This window comes from Barbus barbus (genome assembly GCF_936440315.1).
Source record: "Barbus barbus genome assembly, chromosome: 2".
NCBI classification, from domain to species: domain Eukaryota; kingdom Metazoa; phylum Chordata; class Actinopteri; order Cypriniformes; family Cyprinidae; genus Barbus; species Barbus barbus.
In genome coordinates this window covers 34,465,914-34,490,347 of record NC_136730.1, presented here as the reverse complement: position 1 = coordinate 34,490,347, position 24,434 = coordinate 34,465,914, and the positions used below count along the sequence as shown (strand labels likewise).

The 24,434-nt window shown below is 40.2% G+C and overlaps 1 protein-coding gene across 1 annotated transcript in view; it reads left to right on the top strand.

The window, feature by feature from the left end:
* Nucleotides 1-24,434, top strand: part of LOC306881489 (B-cell scaffold protein with ankyrin repeats-like) — a gene marked incomplete at both ends in the record, with an annotated part of 111,428 nt that overhangs the window by 34,886 nt on the left and 52,108 nt on the right. Inside the window, one exon of the mRNA XM_079435628.1 lies at nucleotides 17,869-17,983. Coding sequence (XP_079291754.1) covers nucleotides 17,869-17,983 — 115 coding nt within the window. The remainder of the gene's footprint in view (nucleotides 1-17,868; nucleotides 17,984-24,434) is intronic.

Sequence of the window (24,434 nt, the reverse complement as noted above, 5' to 3'; positions counted from 1 at the left end):
GCTTTCTACAACAAATTAAAGGAAACATTTACTGTTGCTGGCAATCTTATGAGGCAGCCTAAACTATTATTGTCTTGGAAAGATATATTGTGCCCCTAGTGACATGTAGGCCCATATGTATATTGTGCAAATCAGGGGCGTAGCCAGGATATTTTCATAGGGGTGGCCAGATAGGGACCCCGTAACCAGTCCAGAGTGTAAAATCACATTCCATTCCCCCCTGTTAAAATCCTCTGTTCCCTGGAGGCGGGGACTGTTTCAAGTGGGAGGTTGGGGTGGCTGCGCACTTCAGTTAATGGCCACCCCCAGATCCACTCCTTGTGCAAGCTGTAAACAAAGTGCTGAGTTAGAGCTCTAAAGCTTCATTTATTACATAGTCAAGATGTTACAGTAGTTTAATATCTAAGAAATATTGAACACCATTCATCATCTTTTATAACATATTAAAGAGGAAAATTTTTTTGTTCCTTAAAAACATTCCATAATTTAATACCCCTAAATCTTATCAAGTATTGCCCTATACAAGTGAGAACTTGAAAACTTGAAAATTGACGATCTAAATAACAATGAACCTGTGAATTTACTTTAAAATGCATTCTAAATTGCTCTGAAATGTTACCCTCACTTGAATATCTTATATGTGAAAACACATATATGAAAAATATTAATATCATAAATAGTAAGAACCTGAAGTTTATGAAATAAAGAAGCAAGTGTAGTATATGCGTTTATAGTAAAGCATAAGAAGACATTCTTTAGTAATAAGATGCTAACCCTCCTTATTGTACCAGTAGATTTATGTATTTTCTGCTCACATAGTCAGCTTGTTCCCTCCAACTCAAAGTCTCATCAACAAAAACAAAAAGTTGACACTTGAGGCACCTCGATAGACTCAATAGTAATTTTTGATAAATCTTTAAGGTGTAATTTCTTAATAATAAAACTTAATTTATTTATTTTTTTATTTAAAGATAATTTGTTTAAATTAATCCAATTAGCATAAGCAATTAGACCATAATTTGCATTCTTAATCAATGAATTTAAATTTGGGTGAGAAAGGACTAAGGTTGTGTCGTCATCAAACATTACTGGAGTAAGAATATTTGAAACATTTTGTATAAATAAGAAATAGCAATGGTCCAAGTATGGACCCCCTGAGGAACCCCACAGAGTAGACTTGCTTTGCTAGAATAGCAACCCTTAAAACAAACAAACTGTCTTCTATTAAAAATATAATGCTTCAACCATTTATATGTAAAATCATGAAAACCATATCTATACAACTTTTCCAATAAAATGTCATGATGAATCTAATAGAATGATTATATTTATTTCTGTAAAATGTATAAACACCATAGGTGAGAGGAGTAGGATTTAGAACATATTTAGGGGCCAAGCACCAAAGGTGCTATGGCACCTATTGTATGTGTTAGATTTCTTATCATTCTTCTTCTTCCGCTCTGGAAGTCTATTGCAGCCCATAGAACCGCTTGTGGGAAAGTTGTACAATTTGGCATACTGATAGAGGACAGTTTCAACATCAACCATAGCAAATTTGAAGTCTCTAACTCAAATATTCTAGCGCCACCACTTGTCCAAAGTTTCACTCATGTTTATGCTAATAACTTTTGAACCGTAATCCACAGAAGAAAAAATATTTTTTTCGACTGAATCCTTGGCTCATGCCAAGTCGAATGAAGTCCAAAATGTAAAAATCGTAAGGTTTAGTTTTTTTTGGCATTTTTAATTGTTCATAAAAACTACTTAGTCCCAGACGGTTTGTCTGATTTTCACCAAAATTGGCACCCAAAAATTGGTCTGTGTCTATATCTCCGCAATGGTTTGGTGTATTGAGACCAAACATTGTGTGTTTTATAATAAGCATGACCAGAGGCTACCTGCAGTGTTTCGGTGCTGTGCCACTTAGTGGTCAGGAGTTATGAAAAATGGCTATTTTTGCTTATAAATCCTGAATGTTTTGGCCAAAAACCACAAAACTATAGCCGATTGCAGATAGCAATTATGCCATAATTGGCTGAACTTCCTGTCCGGCAATTTGATTCATGTTGAAAACATACTTTTTTGAACTCCTCCTAGACATATTTACACCAAACTTTGTTTGTGCTATTGTCACCTCACACTGACCAGGCCACATCATTTTGGTAACAGCGCCACCTATTGGTCAAGAGTAGTAAACCGATCATTAACCATTAATAATGAAATTTCCAAAAATGCTAATAACATTTGATTGATTTAACATATTCTAATGAAACTAGTCTCAAAATATTCCTTGAGTTATGCTGACAACATACATACCAATTATGCCATAGTAAGCCGAAGTTCCTGTCTGCCATTAAGATTTATGTTGAAAACATACTTTTTCAAACTCCTCCTCAAACGTTGGTCCGATTTTCACCAAAGTCGAAACAGATCATCTTCAGACTGTGCTGACAACAAGTTATGGATTTCGTGTTGATAGACAAAACCATTTTCGTACAGCGCTGCTACAAATTTTAGGCATGGTGCTCTGAGGCTATATCTCTGCAAAGCTTCGGCATAATGACAACAAACTTTGAACACACCAAAATTATTTGATTGCAGCGCCACCTGTTGGTCAAAAGTGACCAGCCATTTAATCATATTACTAGAGGTTGTATTTATGATTTTTCAGCCATTTCAATTTAAATCAACCTAAAATTGCTTTTAGTACTGGTTGCATTTGGTCTGATGCTCCATGCTATGCTTAGCTGCTCATTTTGCCGCTGGAGTGCTTGGCCCCGCAATTGCTGCTTGCAGCTATATTTTCTATAGAGTTTGTTCTTTGTCCTCAACATTTTCTGTAAACTAGCTGTAAATCAAGTCCTGACTGATTTTTTTCACAGAATTTATCATTTTTTGCTTTATCATAATTTTTTTTTTTTTATATATACAGGTCCTTCTCAAAAAATTAGCATATTGTGATAAAGTTCATTATTTTCTGTAATGTACTGATAAACTTATAAACGTAATGTAATGTACTGATAAACTAATTAGACTTTCATATATTTTAGATTCATTACAACACAACTGAAGTAGTTCAAGCCTTTTATTGTTTTAATATTGATGATTTTGGCATACAGCTCATGAAAACCCAAAATTCCTATCTCAAAAAATTAGCATATTTCATCCGACCAATAAAAGAAAAGTGTTTTTAATACAAAAAAAAAGTCAACCTTCAAATAATTATGTTCAGTTATGCACTCAATACTTGGTCGGGAATCCTTTTGCAGAAATGACTGCTTCAATGCGGCGTGGCATGGAGGCAATCAGCCTGTGGCACTGCTGAGGTGTTATGGAGGCCCAGGATGCTTCGATAGCGGCCTTAAGCTCATCCAGAGTGTTGGGTCTTGCGTCGCTCAACTTTCTCTTCACAATATCCCACAGATTCTCTATGGGGGTCAGGTCAGGAGAGTTGGCAGGCCAATTGAGCACAGTAATACTGGTTTATTAACCACTGGTAATACCATGGTCAGTAAACCATTTACCAGTGGTTTTGGCACTGTGAGCAGGTGCCAGGTCGTGCTGAAAAATTAAATCTTCATCTCCATAAAGCTTTTCAGCAGATGGAAGCATGAAGTGCTCCAAAATCTCCTGATAGCTAGCTGCATTGACCCTGCCCTTGATAAAACACAGTGGACCAACACCAGCATCACTGACTGTGGGTACTTGACACTGGACTTCAGGCATTTTGGCATTTCCCTCTCCCCAGTCTTCCTCCAGACTCTGGCACCTTGATTTCCGAATGACATGCAAAATTTGCTTTCATCCGAAAAAAGTACTTTGGACCACTGAGCAACAGTCCAGTGCTGCTTCTCTGTAGCCCAGGTCAGGCGCTTCTGCCGCTGTTTCTGGTTCAAAAGTGGCTTGACCTGGGGAATGCGGCACCTGTAGCCCATTTCCTGCACACGCCTGTACACGGTGGCTCTGGATGTTTCTACTCCAGACTCAGTCCACTGCTTCCGCAGGTCCCCCAAGGTCTGGAATCGGTCCTTCTCCACAATCTTCCTCAGGGTCCGGTCACCTCTTCTCGTTGTGCTGCGTTTTCTGCCACACTTTTTCCTTCCCACAGACTTCCCACTGAGGTGCCTTGATACAGCACTCTGGGAACAGCCTATTCGTTCAGAAATTTCTTTCTGTGTCTTACCCTCTTGCTTGAGGGTGTCAATGATGGCCTTCTGGACAGCAGTCAGGTCGGCAGTCTTACCCATGATTGCGGTTTTGAGTAATGAACCAGGCTGGGAGTTTTTAAAAGCCTCAGGAATCTTTTGCAGGTGTTTAGAGTTAATTAGTTGATTCAGATGATTAGGTTAATAGCTCGTTTAGAGAACCTTTTCATGATATGCTAATTTTTTGAGATAGGAATTTTGGGTTTTCATGAGCTGTATGCCAAAATCATCAATATTACAACAATAAAAGGCTTGAACTACTTCAGTTGTGTTGTAATGAATCTAAAATATATGAAAGTCTAATTAGTTTATCAGTACATTACAGAAAATAATGAACTTTATCACAATATGCTAATTTTTTGAAAAGGACCTGTATAATGTGTATGTGTGTGTGTATGAGAAAGAGAGAGAGAGAGTGAGTATGATAAAACAGGAAAAATTCCTCATGTAATTTCAAAGTGAAGGCTTATAATATACCCTACTCTTAAAAGCGCTCTTTTATTTCCTTCTTGACAACCAACCAATCACAGTCTTCAAAAGAATGTGTCAAAGCTAGCAACGGGGTCAACCCCGCCTCCTCACTAAGATAAAGGTTTTTGTCTTTTCCTCGCTCAGAATTGCTGTCAGACTGGTCCTGAATCACTTTTAAGCTAAGACACTTAGTTAGAAATTTTCAAGCTAAATTAGGAGCTCTCTAAAAGGATTCTTAGAATCTTTAGGAATACGGGCCCTGGATGATAGAGAGGAAGAGGAATCTGACGTAGTCACCGAACTACGGCGAGCCACAGATCTGTCGCTTCGGGCCACTAAAGAAATGACCAGAGCCATCAGCCGTTCAATGGTAGCATTGTAGCGGCACCTGTGGTTGAATCTGTCTGAATTACAAGATAAGGTCAGATTCTTCCTGCTGGATGCCCCGCTATTGCCTTCTGGCCTCTTCGGCGGTGCAGTCGATACTGTCGTTGAGAGGTTTCAGAAGGCGAAGAAGCAAGCGGCGGCATTCCAGCTCTTCCTCCCTCACTGTTCCCAAGTCTTTGGGACTGCTGAGCGGGAGCACTCCCAGCCGTCCAGCTCCTCATATGGCCAGACCCAGAAACAGAGCGACCCGAACTCCCCCGCAGAAAAACCAGGGGGTGGGGCGGCGCTCTCGGTCGGGGTCCTCAAACCAGAAAACGGATCTGCAGACCGTTATTATGTCTAAGAGAACCTCGTCCAAGCAGTCCTGACAATACCATTGTCAGGACCCTGAGGGCAGCCCACCCTGGGGAGGAGAGGTACACACCTCGGCATACAGTCCCCGATCCTCCTCAGTGGCATCACTGATACCCCTGCCACCCCGGTGCTTCAGGGCTCAGTGAGCTCCGATGAGCGAATTTCCCAGCTGCCGCCCGGTCGATGGTACGGCACAGGAAATCTTGTCCCCTCATTTGAGGGCACTAGAGCAGTCAGGTTGGTCGTTCCCTGCTAGTCATTTGCTTCAGGGCACCGAAGCGGCTCCTGTAGTGACACCAGAGGCCAGTCTCGAGAGACTGGTTCCCTTACTAGACTTTCTGACAGCGTGGAAACTTCTGCCAAATGTCTCACAATGGGTCCTGCACACTGTAAAGAGAGGTTACAGAATTCAGTTTGGTTCTCGCCCACCTCGCCTCAAAGGGGTTATTCCTATACTAGTGGGCCCTGAGCAGGCTTTGGTATTGGCACAAGAAATAGTAACTCTCTTGAGGAAGGAGGCCATAGAACGTGTTCCTCCTCTTGAGAGGGAATCAGAGTTCTACAGCCGTTACTTCATCATTCTGAAAAAGGATGGGGGGTTGCATCTGATCATAGATCTGCGTCTACTGAACCATGCTATCAAAAGATTTTGGTTCAAGATTCTTACTATCAAACAGATCGTGTCTCAAATCAGGTCCGAGGACTGGTTTGTCACGATAGATCTCAAGGACGCATACTTCCATGTATCCATCCTTCCTCAACACAGGAAGTTCCTGATATTTCCTTTGGGGGCGAAGCATACCAGTATCGGGTTCTTCCGTTCGGCCTGTCACTCTCACCCTACACTTCCACAAAGTGTGTGGATGCTGCCTTGGCTCCGTTGCGACTCCAGGGCATCCGCATTCTGAATTACATCGACAGTTGGTTGATATTAGCTCAGTCAGAGCAGATGGCTGGGGTTAAAGCTTTACACAGTACTGAATCTGCCCTTTTAAGAGTCTCAAGTGATATCTTTACAGAAACTGACTCTGGGAAATCCATGGCTTTAGTTTTATTAGATCCGAGTGCTGCTTTTGATTTGGTTGATCATGAGGTCCTGTTGACACATTTGGAGACATCTGTGGGCCTGCGTGGCACAGTCTTACAGTGGTTCCGTTCTTATCTGACCAAAAGAAGTTTTAATGTTTGTATTGGTCATCAGTCTTCCTCTAGTATACCTCTTAATTGTGGAGTGCCACAGGGATCAATCCTTGGACCCTAAACAATATACAGGGTATTGTTTACCCTGTATATGCTACCTCTGGCTTCCATTTTCAAATATAAAGTATCCTTTCATCTATATGATGATGATACTCAGATCTACTTTTCTTTAAAGCACAATGATAAAAACGGCCTACATTTGCTGTTGGCCTGTCTAGAAGAATTTAAGCTTTAAAAAAACAAAGGTGTTTTATCAATGGTGTTTTTTTAGGACTCTAACTTGCAAGCACCAGACCACTGATTCGTCAAACCTGCTTTCTTGCAGTCCGTGTTCTTCTGACTTCTGACTTTATTTGGTAGTAAGTAACGATTATGCTTAGGGGAAATGTATCGGAGTAAAAGTATACATTTTAATTAGGAAATGCAGTGAAGTACAAGTAAAAGTTGGCTGAAATATAAAAACTCAAGTAAAGTACAGATACTCCCAAAAAATACTTAAGTACTGTAGCGAAGTATTATTATTTTGTTACATTACAACACTGATGGGGAGTGTGACAGCGAGAACAGTGGGCAATGCACATTCTCGCTTGTCGCGAACAGATCCACCTTCACTCTCCTATAGCGACTCCAAATCTTCTGAACTGATTCGGGATGTTGCCTCCACTCTCCTTGAGGAATCCCTTTCCTCGAAAGCATGTCCGCTCCATGGTTCAAGAGATTGGGGATGTGCGCTGCTCTGATGGAGAGAAAGTGATGATCCGCCTATAACTGGAGACTCGCTGCTTGCTTGTAAAGACTGCTGGAACACATGCTGCCTTGGTGATTTATGTATGAAACCACAGACATGTTGTTGGTGGGAATCAACACATGGCACTGCTCCAGCTGCAGCACAAATATCCAAGAGTTACGGACACCGCTTCCAGCAACAGGCAGTTTATCTTCCTCCAACCTTGAGGCTCTGACCAAAGGCCTATGACAGCATGCCCATCGCACACTTCTCCCCAGCCCAGTGTCGATGCGTCTGTCGTAATCGCAACACATGATGTCACCAAACCCAGGGTAACTCCCCAGTTAGTCACGCCTTAGGACTGTCTGTGAGTGTTTTCTGTCTTTGTGCTCCCTATGATTTTGTTCTCCCTCGTGTTCCCTTATGACCATATTTGTTTTTTTTTGTTCCTGTTCCTGTTAAGTCCCGATTTAGTTAATTCAGTTCCACCTGTGTTTGATTAATTACCTCATTTAGTTTCTGTTACTTAAACCCTGTGTTTTCCACTGTCCAGCGTCCAGTATTAATGCCGATGTTGTTTTCCTGTGAGTCTCTCTTGTGTTAACCTGTTGTTTAATCCAACAGTTGTGGATTAAAGACTGTTTATGTTGAGTTCATCCTCGTCTCCTTGTTCCTCGTTTTGCCACAGTTTGCAATCGTGGCATCCAGGTTGCACCACAGCTTCAGAGCTTTAATGCAGCTGTGGGTGACTGCGATGCAAAAGCGACCCGAAATCCATGCTCTCTACAGGACTCAGGATTTTAGCCATAATGTGCCATCTGTAGTAAACCCAGATGGCACAAACAGATAGCATAAGTCCCAGCAGCCTCTGAAATTTTTTTCAAGTGAACAGAGCTGCCCAGTCTAAAATGGCGCAGGGTAGACAAAATGGCCACTTTAAAAGAGGCGGGTTCGCATCTCCACTGAGTTGAAACACACTCACAGATATGTTATAGACTGACTCGGGACGAGAATGTTTTTCTGCATATTTCTGCAAGGGAATCCAATTGACGAAGTAGCATGTCTATATGGCTGACTACCATGTCCCCTTGTAGTGGACAGCACATTCCAAGGCCCAGTTTATGGCGGGCCCAGTTTATGACCTCTGGTTGTGGTTTGGTAAGTGAATAATGAACAGATAAAAAATTTGTAACACTTGGGCTATGCAAATAAGTTCCTCAGGAGGAAAGAAGGGTGGGCCACACTGTGTCCTCCCACTCTGATGGAAATGGCCGGTCACAGCATGGAAATGGAGAAGTGCAAAATTGCAATCTCCTCCTCATCAGAAAGGGATACAGGTACCCTTCCAAAAGACACTCCTTGTTCTGAGTATCCGGCCTGCATGGTTGGAGAGACTAACAGATACACCGTTCTAAGTCTTTTGTCCAGAGAAATTGTAACCGATACCCGTTCTGAGTCTCGGTCCTGCAAGGGTGAGACACTAGCAGATACACTTGTTCTGAGTCTCGGTCCTGCAAGGGTGAGACACTAGCAGATACACTTGTTCTGAGTCTCCAGCACGTCCAGTGAGACACTAACAGATCACCAACATTCTGAGCCTCCAGCCTGTGAGGAAAGAGATATTCTATGTTTAGAATCTTCATCCAACGAGACAACAACAGATGCAGCATGTCCTGAGTCTCTATCCTAGAGAGACAAAGCAGATTGATCAAGTTCTGAGTCTCTAGCCCAGAGAGGCAGGAGGCATACAGACATTTGCCACAAGGTTATGTTCCAGCGAGCAAACCTTCACTTCAAGGTACTTTTGCTTGTTCCAGTCTAAGGACCTTCTGCACCTACTCCAGGGCCACATCTGTATGTTCCACATTTTAGGACCCTTTGTTGCTCTAGGAAATCAGTGCTTCATGTTCAAGGCTGTTGAAATGGATTCCTGCTCCTTTCCCCACTGCATTGTTACCAGCACAACCAGTGGATGAAGTCATTGCTACTGGACTGCCACTGAGAACTATCACTTATCCAAACCTCTTCCAGAGACCTTGGCAAGTAAATTCTCAGTATTTGATTTTTCTAATTTCCATTAGATATTATATAGCTGATTGCAGTTGATAACAAATAATCTTTCATAATAATAATAACAAATAATCACTCCCCTGGGGTGGGCAGGTTAATTGGGACAGCAGCTGGAATGAGCACCTCGGCATGACGTGACTCATGTTTGATTTATTGGAGATCGGATGGAGATCATGCATCTGTACTCTGCTACTATTTCTTCAGTTCTCGGATGTGCATTGCTGAATTTTCTGCTGAATTTTAACCAATAAATTTGTGGAAGCAATTTTGTTAAGTGAAATAAAATTTATATTTTTTTAACAGATTGAATATTTCGCAAGTGAACTGAAAGCCCAGAAAATACAAGGCATTAAAATGCAAGCACTGTTAATGCAATGCATAATTTTTTCAGTAAGTGCAATTCAACATGCTTTTTTATTTCAAAGACATTTGCTTTTTTTTTTTTTCTTCCATACATGCAAGGACAGTAGTTGGCAATTTCACTTTGTAAAGAAACACTATGCTACACTACGATAATGGTATCTTTTTAAAAAGCTGCACTTTGAAACATTTTCAATGTTTGCATTTTCAGGCCCTCAGGCCCTGAAATCTGATTTGAGTGTCCAGACTGAGATGCAACTGTAAAAAACAACAACAACGATTTTATGTTTTTTTTTTCTTTTTTTCTTTTTATTTTTTGCTGTCCAGGCTTTCAAAACACCATCTGGAAAATATTTATCCATTATTTATCCCTCGGTTTCAGTTGATCATTATCTGTTCCTGTAATTATTGTGTTAGTTTGCTGTATATTCTGTGTTTGCCTATTCCTCCTACATGGTTTGTTTTGATTTATTGTAAATAAATGTGTATGCTGTAAAAATATCCTGCTCCCACTCTCCTTACTGCAACCAATTGTTACAGAAGGATGGACTTAACGTACATGGATTTAACAGCAGTTCAGAAGCTACTAAAACCACTAGCAAAATGGTCACCACCTGGAGGTTATGATGGATACCATCAAGTCCTCTGGAGTAGACACATGCTCAAAGAATGTTTTCAGGAGGGTCTGCATGATTATTTGTACATCTTCCTCCTAATGATAAAGGATAGCAGTACAGTAGCCCAATACGTCAACTGACATTCGAAAAAGTTACTGTTTTTCCTTAGTTACTGTTGCTATCTCCAACAAGCCATGCCGCTCTTACACTACACATCATGTTCTCACACAGTAATAAAAAAAGAAAAGCGGAGCAAAGAGTAAACTGACAAAGTGCCGACAGACAAGACAGAGCAGTGGCCTGTAGCACGAAGGGAGATTAGTCTCTCACAAACTCTGAGTTTTAGGGTAGGTTTAGAGTTGACAAAACCGACCTGGTTTAGATGAGGTTCACCGGGCTCACAAAGCTCGATATAAACATTCTCTGTCAACTCAGAGTTTGAACTAGAATTTGTGATAAATTCTGGAGCACATGCACCTGAAAGTGTGACACGTTCAGCAAACAGCCAATCACACGGAACATGGAGAGTGTCAGCAAAGCATCAGCTGGATTCACTTCTCGCGAGAGTTGGCACAATTCACTTTTCTGCACAAGATTAAGAGATGTCGTTATTAAAAATGAGTTTAAATGCTTTTAGCAGGCAGGAATGAACACTTCTGCTGCAGCAAAAGCTTCAAGAGGCAGCAGAAAGAAAATATATGACTGTGCAAAAGAATAAGCCGAATTTAATAATTTGATATACTTTCACAAAGAGCTTAAAAGAAAATACATAATCTTTAGTCATTTTAAAAGCTTTATATATTGAAACTTATTTATAGGCAATGTATATATTTAAATTAATTTAAATGCAAATTTAATATTAATTGCCAGCTCGTATAATATATTTTAAAATATTTTATATAATTATAATTCATATGATATTAGTATAATAAATAATTGGCAGCAAAAGACAATTTTGTCTCTAAAATTCAGTCAGTTTTGTCTCTGGAATTCTTCTATTCTAAACTGCTTTAATTTGAAGTGAGAGATATGGGGAGTGGCTTTCATCTGATATATGTCACTTTGCTCACAGCTGATTGGTCCAGTTTGGGTTTGCGATCTCTAATCCAGAATAAAACCTGCCCCAGAGCAGGATAGCTGTGTAGCGTAAGTTACTATGGTGACGAAATACGCTCAAAACCAACCCACCTTCTTGAGCCCGAAAACAGCGTTTGATCAAACTAAACTCAAACTTACCTGGGTAAAAACTGCAACCGGCCTCATGCTACAGGCCACTGGTCACTTCTAGTATAGGTTTCAGCTTTACAATTTGGTCATTTTTTAAAGAAATTCAAACAATAAATACCGTTTTTTGGCTCTTTGATGTGTAGTGACAGGTCACTGTATTGCCTGTTCAAGCAGCACATGTGAACCAATCGTCTTTTCGATATTTTCTTAAAGCACAAAATAAACATGAATGAACATACACACCACCAAAGTTAATCTACTCTTTTGTCTGATTTGATTGTCAGACAAGATGGAGGATTCAGTATTATGATTGGTCAGAGAGAGTCTGTCAATTGAGCTCTTTTGCAAAGGGTCAGTTATGTTCTCTGGCTGAGTTGTTCAGATATTTTGTGGGGAAGATAAAAGAAAAACACGCCAGAGACCATCCAGCCACTTCCCATGTGCAACTGTCTACTTCAGTCCTCCCCAGGTCAGCATGCAAATCCTCCATGGAACCTGAGCCTGAGCGTGCAAGGGAGCGAGATCCCATGCCCACCATGTACCTTAAGGCCTGAGCCAGAGACAAAGCCATTCCCTGAGCCAGAGCCTTCTGGTCCTTCCCGGAGCACTGCTTGGTCCCTTCCCAGAGGGTGAGGAATGGTCCATTGATCTGGAGGACACAGACCCTGTCTCCACCCTTCACCCTTGAACTCCTCCTCCCTTTGCCGACCACATCTGCCTCTCTGTCACATCTGACTCTCTGGTTGCAATCTGTTCCCTGACCCTTCCTCCTCAGCTGGCCCTGCTGAGCATACAAGCTCTTTTGTCCCTGCCAGCTTTGCCCAGCTTTTTGACTCCGCCCCTCCATTGGTTCAAGCTGGCTTAATGGCCCTGTTGTCCTAACTGTTACTGTTAAGCTCCTTGGCTCCTTACTTGCTTGGCTCTGCTTTATTCATAGGCTCAGCCTTGGGTTTCCCAGCTTCCAGCTCTGATTTGGCTCTTGGTTCACCTGCATCGACCTTGGTCTCCTGTGAGACCAAAGACTCTGCTTCAGCCATGCAGTCCATCGGCTCCACCGTGGCTGGTCATCTCTGTGAATCCACTGGAGTCCCTTGTCCCACTGTTGCCACCTCAGTACATTCATGGTTCCAGTCCCTCTGGCTTCACTTTGGACTTCCAGGCTTGTTGCTACACCTGGGTGCTGCAGTCCTGTGGCCTCATTGGGCACCTCCATCCTTCTGGTGGCTCTACTGTCCACACTCCTCAGAATGGACAACAGAGCTTGAGGCTGTTGGCTCAAGCTTCCCAAGCCCCAGCTCCACCTTGGATCCCCTGGCTCCATCTAAGCTCACCGTCCCTGTAGAGTCACCCTGTCCCTCCCTCCTTTTGCGTGGTTCTCCAGCCGCCCTGACTCTGCCTTGGTCGCACATTCTCCTGGCTCTACCTTGCTCATCCCCACCCAGTAGTCCCTAGGAGTCCATACCATTGGCATCATAAAGGAAAGCAACTGCACGCATCCATCGGCTTCCCTGTGGTCTCTTTATCTGCTGGCTCCCCGTTGGACTCCTCCAGTCCATTCGACCTGTATTTTTGTTTAGCCCTGCAAATAGCTCCTGATTTTACATTTACATTTAGTAATTGAACAGACGCTTTTATCCAAAGCCATTTACAAATGAGGACATTAGAAGCAATCAAAACCAACAAAAGAGCTACAACATGCAAGTGCTATTACAAGTCTTGGTTAGCCTAATGCAGTACACGTAGAAAGGTTTTTTTTTGTTTTGTTTTTTAAAGAAAACGAGTAGATAGAATATAGAAAAAAAGAAACCTAGTGTTTTTTTGTTGTTTTTATTTTATAATAAACAAGTACATAGAATAGAAAAAAGAAAGCTAGTGTTAGTTTTCCAAGAAAAGCTAGCAGTTTGAGAATAAATATGCAATTGATAGCGGGTCAAATGTGTGTTTTTTTTTATTTTTTTTATAAAAAGTAGACAGATAGATAAAATAAAATTAGAATAGAGAGTGCTAGAGTTAGAGGGTCAAATAAAGATGGAAGAGATATGTTTTTAGCCGTTTCTTGAAGATGGGTAAGGATTCAGTTGCTCTGATTGAGTTGGGCAGGTCATTCCACCAGATGGGAACAGTTAATGAAAAAGTCTGAAAGTGATTTTGTGCCTCTTTGGGATGGCACAATAATGCGTCGCTCACTTGCATAACGCAAGCTTCTAGAGGGCACATAAGTCTGAAGTAATGAATTTAGGTAAAGGGTTGCAGAGCCAGTGGTTGTTCTGTAGGCAAACGTTAATGCCTTGAATTTAATGCGAGCATATATTGGTAGCCAGTGCGAATTGATGAACAGAGGTGTGACATGCGTTCTTTTCGGCTCATTAAAGATTAATCTTGCAGCGGCATTTTGGATTAATTGTAGAGATTTGATGGAATTGGCTTGAAGACCTGCCAAGAGAGCAATGCGATAGTCAAGTCTGGACGGAACAAGAGCCTGAACAAGGAGTTGTGTTGCATGTTCTGAGAGAAAGGGCCTGATCTTCTTAATATTGTATAATGCAAATCTGCAGGACCGGGCAGTTTTAGCAATGTGGTCTGAGAAATTCATCTTAAAACTGGTGTCATAATTTACGTACACATGTAAGTGTAAAGGTGTACGTGTGCACATCTATAGATTGAGAGATGTGCACAGTCCAGGAGGGACAAAATGCATTCACAAAGGCACTAAGAGCTCTAGAGGCAATTAGTGCATTTGAAGGTATAAATACAGAGAGAATGTGAGACGCTAGAAGGGAGGTTCTAGTCGTGAATCGCTCTACCAACTCTAAATTCCTACCATTACAGACAGGGGCACGCCCCGAGTTTGAGCGAATAGGTCAGATACGATGATCAAAGTAAGTAGGGGATGAAGTAGTGAAATTAGTTAGGTGTTTTGGAAGTTTTTTTCCCGTTCACTTATTGCGGAAGAGATTGAACAAAGCTTGAGAATATTTGTTTTTAAGTGTCTTGTTTTTATTATTATTATTACATTTTTTTTCCAACTCCTTATTTTTATTGCTGTGATCAATATTATTGTTTTTTTATGACTATTTTTACTTTCTTTCATGTAAAGCACTTTGAATTACCATTGTGTATGAAATGTGCTATATAAATAAACTTGCCTTGCCTTATCATCAATCACAACTCCAAGGTTTCTGGCTGTTTTTGAAGGAGTTATGGTTGATGAGCCTAACTGGAAAGTGAAATTGTGATGAAGAGATGGGTCTGCTGAAACTACAAGAGTTCTGTCTTGGCTAGGTTGAGTTGAAGGTGATGGTCCTTCATCCAGCAAGAAATGTCTGTTAGACATGCTGAGATGCGAGCAGCTATGGTCGGATCATCAGGATGGAATGAGAGGTAGAGCTGAGTGTCATCAGCATAACAGTTATATGAAAAGCCATGTGGTCCAAGAACTGAGCCCTGAGGCACCCCAGTAGTTAGATGTTGCAACTTGTGGTTTCTGAGATGCCCTTTCTCAGTAGGGTTGACAGGAGGATCTGGTGGTTGACCGTATCAAAAGCAGCAGACAGATCCAGCAAGATAAGTAATGAAAACTAGGAAGCTGCTCTTGCAAGTTTTAGGGCTTCAACAACTGAGAGCAAGGCAGTTTCAATCGAATGTCCACTTCTGAAGCCAGATTGGTTACTGTCCAGGAGGTTGATCTGTGTGAGAAAGGCAGAAACTTGGTTGAACACAACTCGTTCAAGTGTTTTTGCAATGAAAGGTAGATGGAAAACCGATCTATAATTCCCTAAAAGAGTTGAGTTAAGAGTGGGTTTTTTAAGAAGTGGGGTTATACGAGCCCGTTTAAATGCTGAGGAAAAAACACCAGTGTGAAGGGATGTTTTAACGATGTGAGTGAGTGCAAATGCAACAGCAGGAGAAACGGCTTGATGCAGATGAGATGGAATAGGATCAAGCTGACAAGTAGTAGGATGACTGGAAAGGATGAGCTTAGAGACTTCTGCATCAGAGAGTGGAGAGAAGGATGTGAACGAGTGTATGTTTGCTGATAAGATGTGTTTGACAGATTGTGGTGAGGGGTAAATTGTGCAGTGAGGTTTGTCATTTTATTAATGAAGAATGTGGGCAGTAGGGGTGGTACAGGCTGGCCTGGAAGATAAGGGGCAGAAAGTATCTAAACAAGACGTCAGAGTGGAACAGAAAGTAACAGCAGCACTGTTAGCATAGCCGGGAGGGTGAGAGTGAGTGTAAGTTACGTCGAAAAGTGACGTGGAGGGGTAAGTGATGTGTCAGGAATCATGTTGAGGCTAAGAGTGAGGAGGAAGTGATCAGAGGTGTGCAGTGGAGTAACCAGCACATGATCTGTGTAGCAGTGTTGTGTGTAAATAAGGTCCAGTTGGTAGCCTGATTTGTGAGTAGCCGTAGTTAACACTCTCTTGAGATCAAAAGAGGCGGTGGTGGTGGTTGAAGTCTCCAAGTATAACTAAGGGAGTACCATCCTCAGGAAAGGTTGAGAGAAACAAATCTAATTCTTCCACAAAGTTTCCTAGTGGTCCTGGAGGACGATAAACAACTACAAAATGGATTTTTAGAGGGTAGGTAATAGTAACCGAATGTGATTCAAAGGAGCTGTTGATACTGAGAGATTGTAAAGGAGTAAATTTCCAATTATTAGAGATGAGCAGACCAGTACCTCTACCTCTTCCAGTCAAACGGGGCGTGTGGGAAAAGGAGAAATTATTGGAAAGTGCTGCAGGTGTAGCATTGTCCTCTGGTTTGATTTAGGTCTCTGTCAGGGCCATGAGGTTTAGCCTTGAATGACTAGTAATGGAAGTAATGAAATCAGCTTTGTTGACAGCAGACTGACAATTCCAGAGACCAATAGAAAAAGAAAGTAATGTATTAGCAGACATAGGCAAAGTGCGCAGGTTGTTAGGATTGCGCTGTCTAAAGTGTGTGATGCATGGTTTGCGAGTGGTAGTGATAGTATTGATCTGAAAACACATAGTAAGAATTGGTTATAAAAACTAAAACAGAAGTGAAACAAGTAGTAGGAAAGAGGATAAATAAAAAGCGATACTTATATCCCTTGCCGGATATAAGGTGTCCCTGCCCGGTGGAGTCGCACGGTAGAGTCGATAGTCTTTACACTCTTCTGTCTTTACACAAGGAGGGCTTCACACGACGGCTGCTGCGACCGCTGTCGTGGTATAATTACCTTTTTTATACCCGTCTAACAAATCACTATTTGAATTCAGCTGGACACACTTTCCTGTTTATCAGAACAAATGGCCAAGCAAGCACAGACACGACAAGATACGCGATACAGTATGAGACCAAACGCGATTTTAGCAAGTCTCAACACAGTAAACAAAACAAGCATTTCCTAGCAACGGCAACTGCGCTAAACACTAATGAGACAAGTAAATACACTTACGAGCTGCTTTTAACTTCAGCTGATAGACTGCTTCTCTCAAAGACTATTTCTTTACACTGTCTTCTGCTGGTGCTTGAACACACTTTCCTGTTTATCATAACAAATGGCCAAGCAAGCGCAGACACTGACAAGATACGCGATACAGTACGAGACCAAACGCGATTACTCTAATTACTGATTAATCATTTCTAATTCTGATTACTCGATTACGCTTTTACTCTATTTGTTGCAACCAACTGTGATAATACACCTTTTTCATCCTCCCAATTAACTGCACATTTGAATATATGCAATACAGACACATTTTGGATACTTTTAAAAGATGGTAAAGCATATTAGGCTGTACTGGCTGATGAAGTAACTTACATTTACATTTTTATTTTGTTTATTCAAATTCTGGGTGTTTACTTTAACTCACAACAGATGATCCCTCTCTCTCTCTCTCGCTATATGTATATATATAGTGTATACAAGTGTGTATTGATACAAGTGTATCATGTAGTCAATGTTAAAATATCCCAGCTGCATATGTAGACACAACTATAAGTCGAAGTCATTTGAACTATGGGTTAATTCCCCTGAAAAGTGGCTCTGAGGTGCTATCAAAACTTGTCTAAGCATCCTGGCCATACTGACATGCCAGCAATAATTCAACCAACGGAGTGACTTTTCCGACAGAGCCATATCATTGTCTGACCAATGGAAGATGGAGAAGAGTTTGGAAAACCTTTCTTCATGTTTACAATTTGGTTTAGTGATGATAGTGGCACACTCTTCAGCATTAAATACTTTCTTAAGGTTTGTTCTATTTCTTATGTTTTGAAGGCTTTTCAGGTGTCTTCCTTGGAGAAGCTGGATCAAACTCTGGCTTCTTGTTTAATGCGGAAAATGCCGACAGGAGGTTTCCAGGGCCTGCAGTGTGATCAGTCTCCTGCTGGAGGTAAGGGCTTCTCTAGTTCTGAATAGCACTCTTAACCCATTTTAGGTCCAATCTTTTCAGATAACCAAATCTAGAGGAGCACAAAACAATTAATGCTACCAGCACTTTATTTTACAGGCTGTTATAGACATGAATAAATTATGAAGGGAAGTGCATTACTGTGCACTTCTTCCTTTGTGTGCTTTCCTGCCCACTTAGTATGACAGTATGACCCATATCCAATGCAGTTTAACACAGAGGAATAGTCAAAATGTTATTGTGCATACACACAAAATATAGTCTTCATACCAATGCTCGATAAAAACTTAGTTGATGTAGTTAAGAAAGTATAACTTTATCTGCAACTAGGGATGTAACGGTATGAAAATTTCTAATCACGATTATAGTGACCAAAATTATCACGGTTATCAGTATTATCACGGTATTGTTAAAATGTGCTGGAGATGTTCAAAAAGTACCGAAACATAAATCACTTCACCAAGTTTCATACTTAAAAATCAACAAACAGCAAATAAAATGACTTTTTGTTTGCATAATCACTAAAACAATAACATTACCAATGAGGTCTGGATTTTAAATGACAATTTGACTGACAACAGTTTAATAGCATGCTCAAATAAATAATGTAAATGTTCAAATAAAGCTTTGAAAAAGTTTAACATAAAGGTAGACCACACATTTCAGCCTTTAAAGAAAAGGGTTAAATTAAAATGATAATTAATAAATGATTATATGTATTTTATCTGCTCCATAAATAATTCTATATAGCATATCTGAATTGTTTAAATGTACATAAGTTTGTTTTTCATCAACCGGTTAAAATTTACAGCAGGTCATGCAAATTTGGTCAATTTTTTGGCCAGACAGAAACTGCACACTGACTGAATGTAAATAAGTGTCTGTAAATCCACTCTCTGGCAGCAGGTGGCGCTTTATACGGAAAAGCTGAATTACAGCTGATTCCTGTGAACTCCGCGAACACTTCCTGTAGGTATTACATGGAGCAAAGATGAGAACAAAATGCCATCAAATCGTTTCTGAAGACAGTCCGAACCTTCAGAGGTACATTCATATAATTAATTCATTTATATATTAATTTGTATAATTCCCTTAGCAGTCTTTTAAAACCTCCCAGCTTTTCCGCCCTGTTTTCACTCAGAACGAAACTACTGTGCGCACGTGAGACTGTTACTGAAAACTCTGCTTTATGCCGGACAGTATTTATTTATCGCGAGTTGTTTAAATCACGGTAATCGAATACGGTTTTAATGATAATTAAAATATGAAACGGTAATACTAACCGCGGGGAATTTTATCATGATTTATCGTCAAACCGGTAATCGTTACATCCCTATCTGCAACCTTCACTGAAAAACAGAATGATGTTAAATGAATGTTCAGAATTTTGTCATTCTTTAGGTGCAGTCACATTTATTATTGCTCAGAACAATATTGTGGGCACAGTCATTTCAGTAGAAATCTGCATGAATTGGGATTTTTGAGTGAGAGCAAAAATGTTCCCCACACCGTGACCTTATTTTCCCCTGATCACGCTACACTAGACCAGCGGATTTCAACCCAGGGGGGCGCCAGCACCTGTCAAGAGGGGCGCGAGCATCAATTAATTCAGAGACATTGCCTTGAAGATTTATGAATACGAGCTTTCAAATCTTCATGTCCTAAAAGGTTGAAAACCCCTGCACTAGACATTCTAAAACCTTTAAAGACATTATTTTCAATAGCTGCCCCCATTCACTTTATTTAGATATATCAGGAGCCCATTTATATATATATATATATATATATATATATATGGCCTAGTATATCAGTCTGGTGAGTAAACAAAAAAATGTACTAGCCAATGGCGATTCAATTGCCAAGGTGTCTGTAGAGGGTTGTTCTGTGAAGATATGTGCATTCCTACTAGGACCTGTTTAACATACAACAATGACAAACCACGGTTCACTGCAAAACTCAGACAGCTCTGTCAGGCCAAAGAAGATGCTTCCAGGAACGGGAACAGAGTCTTGTATAAACAGGCCAAATATAGGTTTCACTTTATTTTGATGGCCCCTTTAACACATTCTGTTGACTATACGTAACATTAACATTACATTTCTACTAACTCTCATAAGAGTGTTAGTAGAGTATTTGTAGACTGGTAGGGTTAGGGTTAGAATAAGTTGACGTACTTGCAAAGTTACTTACAGTCAGTATAGAGTATCTGTTGGGAGACCATCACAATAAAGAGTTAGCAGATATGAAGCAGACAGTCTACTAATACTTTAATGAGAGTTTGTTGACATGTAGTTGCAACATTACCTAGTGTCAATAGAATGTTCAAAAGGGACCATCAAAATAAAGTGTTACCCAAATATACACTGGAAAAGGAGATCAGAGTGGCAAAGAGGAATTATTCTGAAAAGTTAAGGAACCAATTCTCTTCCAGTGACTCTGCATCAGTGTGGAAAGGTCTGAAAGGCATCACCAACAACACCATCCCCCAGCAATATGGAGACTCAACAACTGGTAGACGATCTGAATGAGTTTTATTTTAGGTTTGAATAAACACCATTAACACCTCCAGCAACCCCCTCTTCACCACTCCTGCACTTCAGATTAGTGAAGATGATGTGCGTCAGGTCTTCAGAAAGAACCAGAGAAGAAAAGCACCAGGCCCAGACGGTGACGAACCAGCCTGTCTGAAAACCTTTTGCTGACCAGCTGGCCCCCATCTTCTCACAGATCTTCAACAGATCACTGGAGCTGTGCGAAGTTCCTTCCTGCTTCAAACGTTCCACCATCATCCCTATACCAAAGAAACCCAAAATTACTGGACTTAATGACTACAGACCTGTAGCTCTTACATCTGTGGCCATGATGTCATTTGAAAAACTGGTGCTGGCTTATCTGAAGGACATCACTGGACCCCCTGCTGTTTGCCTACAGAGCAAACAGGTCTGTGGACGATGCAGTCAACATGGGATTGCACTACATCCTGCAGCATCTCAACAGACCAGGGACTTATGTATGGATCCTCTTTGTGGACTTCAGCTCTCCGTGCCCACCTCCGTCTGTCAGTGGACCACCAGCTTCTTGACAGACAGGCAGCAGCTAGTAAAGCTGGGAAAATTCTCATCCAGCACCCATACGATCAGCACTGGAGCTCCTCAGGGCTGCGTTCTCTCCCCACTGCTCTTCTCCCTGTACACCAATGACTGTACATCTAAAGACCCCTCTGTCAAGCTCCTAAAGTTTGCAGACGACACCACACGCATTGGCCTCATTCAGGACGGAAACGAGTCTGCTTACAGACATGAGGTTGAGCAGCTGGCTGCCTGGTGCAGTCTTAACAACCTAGAGCTCAACATGCTCAAAACAGTGGAGATAAAAAAAAAAAAAAAAAAAAAAAAAATGTTGATAACAAAAAAAAAAACAGTGGAGATGATCGTGGAATTCAGGAGAACCCCCCCTTCCACTCACCATCATGGACAGCACTGTAACAATAGTGAAGTCATTCAGGTTCCTGGGCAACACCATCTCTCAGGACCTGAAGTGGGACATTCACATAGACTCCATTGTGGAAAAGGCCCAGCAGAGGCTATACTTCCTTCGCCAACTGAATAAGTTCAACCTGCCACAGGAGCTGCTGAAACAGTTCTACTTTGCCATCATTGAACCTGTAATGCCACTCCCTATACGCAGAGTACGCAGTTTGCATAAGGCACCAACTCCCAGGGGGGCACCATCCCAGTTGCTTAAAAAAAACCCTTTCGTTCTATATTAGTATTACAATTAACATATACATATACATTAATAAAAATCTAAATATTAACATATATATATATATATATATATATATTAGGGCTGTCAACCTTAACGCGGTAACGCATGTGATTAATCTAAAATTTTTAACGAGTTAATATTTTTTTAATGCAAATTAATCGTTTGATAAGGTTTGACCCCAACTTTTTGCCGTCATCGCAGCGTGGAAGGAAATCATTGCCTGCGTCCCAATTTGCACGCTATCCGTCCTAAATTCTATGTGATATTAGTCATTTTCAATACTATTTAGGGCAGATAGGGTGTATAGTATGCACATTGGGATGCAGGGGTTGTGTGATTATGAGGCGTCGGGCTCAACAAAAGTGAAGCCAACGCAGCACGAGAGAGCGAGTATCCGAGAGAGAGAGAGAACGACAGTGCACGAGAGATATGTATACTCATATGTGATATAAGGGTACAGCGAACCAGTGTTGCCAGGATCGCGGTTTTCCCACACAATTGGGCTATTTTGAAAATACAGTCACGGGAAAAATTACAGAGCCGTGGGTTGCGGTTTATTGGGCTATTTTTATAATGTACCGCGGCCGCCCAAAGTGTATATATACACATGTGATCGCAAAAGGAAGTTATTACAAACACTCGATAGTGGTTTAAAGTGAGTTCTGAGCAAAAGTGTACTATTAATCTCATAAATTGTCTTATGCAGCATGATGCTAATGTTAGCTCTAATGCACCTTCAGAACAGGTCCAATTCTTCTTCATAATGCATTTTGTCATAATACTTCATGTAAGGTTGCAAGAAAATGTTTTGTTGTATTTATTTAGAAATACTTTTGATAATAGTTGGGTAAATGTGTCCTGGGATTGAAGCGATTTGGCTTGGTAAACGTTTTATTGACAGAATAAAGGCTGATAATGGCTGAATTAAAATAAAAGAATAATAAGGATTGTCTCATATCTGGCGGAGATGTGAAAGATTATGTTTCCTTAAAGTAGTTTGTCATGCATTCCTTTATTTCAACACATTTACAGGTAAATCCTAGTATTTTAAATTTGCGATTAATCGTGATTAATCATAGTCCAGGACTGTGATTAACGCGATTAAATTTTTTAATCGATTGACAGCACTAATATATATATATATATATATATATATATATATATATATATGCGTTCTGCGTTCACATAAACCACATTTTTTTATAATATATTATATATATATATATATATATATATATATATATATATATATATATATATATATATATATATATATATATATTAGGGATGTAACGATTACCGGTTTGACGATAAATCATGATAAAATTCCCCGCGGTTAGTATTACCGTTTCATATTTTAATTATCATTTAAACCGTATTCGATTACCGTGATTTAAACAACTCGCGATAAATAAATACTGTCCGGCATAAAGCAGAGTTTTCAGTAACAGTCTCACGTGCGCACAGTAGTTTCGTTCTGAGTGAAAACAGGGCGGAAAAGCTGGGAGGTTTTAAAAGACTGCTAAGGGAATTATACAAATTAATATATAAATGAATTAATTATATGAATGTACCTCTGAAGGTTCGGACTGTCTTCAGAAACGATTTGATGGCATTTTGTTCTCATCTTTGCTCCATGTAATACCTACAGGAAGTGTTCGCGGAGTTCACAGGAATCAGCTGTAATTCAGCTTTTCCGTATAAAGCGCCACCTGCTGCCAGAGAGTGGATTTACAGACACTTATTTACATTCAGTCAGTGTGCAGTTTCTGTCTGGCCAAGAAATTGACCAAATTTGCATGACCTGCTGTAAATTTTAACCGGTTGATGAAAAACAAACTTATGTACATTTAAACAATTCAGATATGCTATATAGAATTATTTATGGAGCAGATAAAATACATATAATCATTTATTAATTATCATTTTAATTTAACCCTTTTCTTTAAAGGCTGAAATGTGTGGTCTACCTTTATGTTAAACTTTTTCAAAGCTTTATTTGAACATTTACATTATTTATTTGAGCATGCTATTAAACTGTTGTCAGTCAAATTGTCATTTAAAATCCAGACCTCATTGGTACTGTTATTGTTTTAGTGATTATGCAAACAAAAAGTCATTTTATTTGCTGTTTGTTGATTTTTAAGTATGAAACTTGGTGAAGTGATTTATGTTTTGGTACTTTTTGAACATCTCCAGCACATTTTAACAATACCGTGATAATACTGATAACCGTGATAATTTTGGTCACTATAATCGTGATTAGAAATTTTCATACCGTTACATCCCTAATATATATATATATATATATATATATAATATATTATAAAGAAATTTGGTTTTTATGGTGAACGCAGACACAGTAGGCCAATCATACGTGATGCAGCATTCCTGCACCCGCGACCACTCACACCTCATGTTTGCGGCTGAAAGCAAATGATCATAATTGATGGACAGCTATGCCCGTGAAAAGATATCAGCAAACTGGCACCAAGAAAAGAAAAAGAAAAAAAGACGAAGCCCGTGCATAATTTTTAGGTAGCCTACATTCCTAATCCTGTGAAACTTTTTTGGCTGTTGACGTTAATAACGTGTTTTAATGTCGGTAATAATTTATCCACCAACAACGCATATAATATTCTCTCTGACATTCCATGTTCTCTTA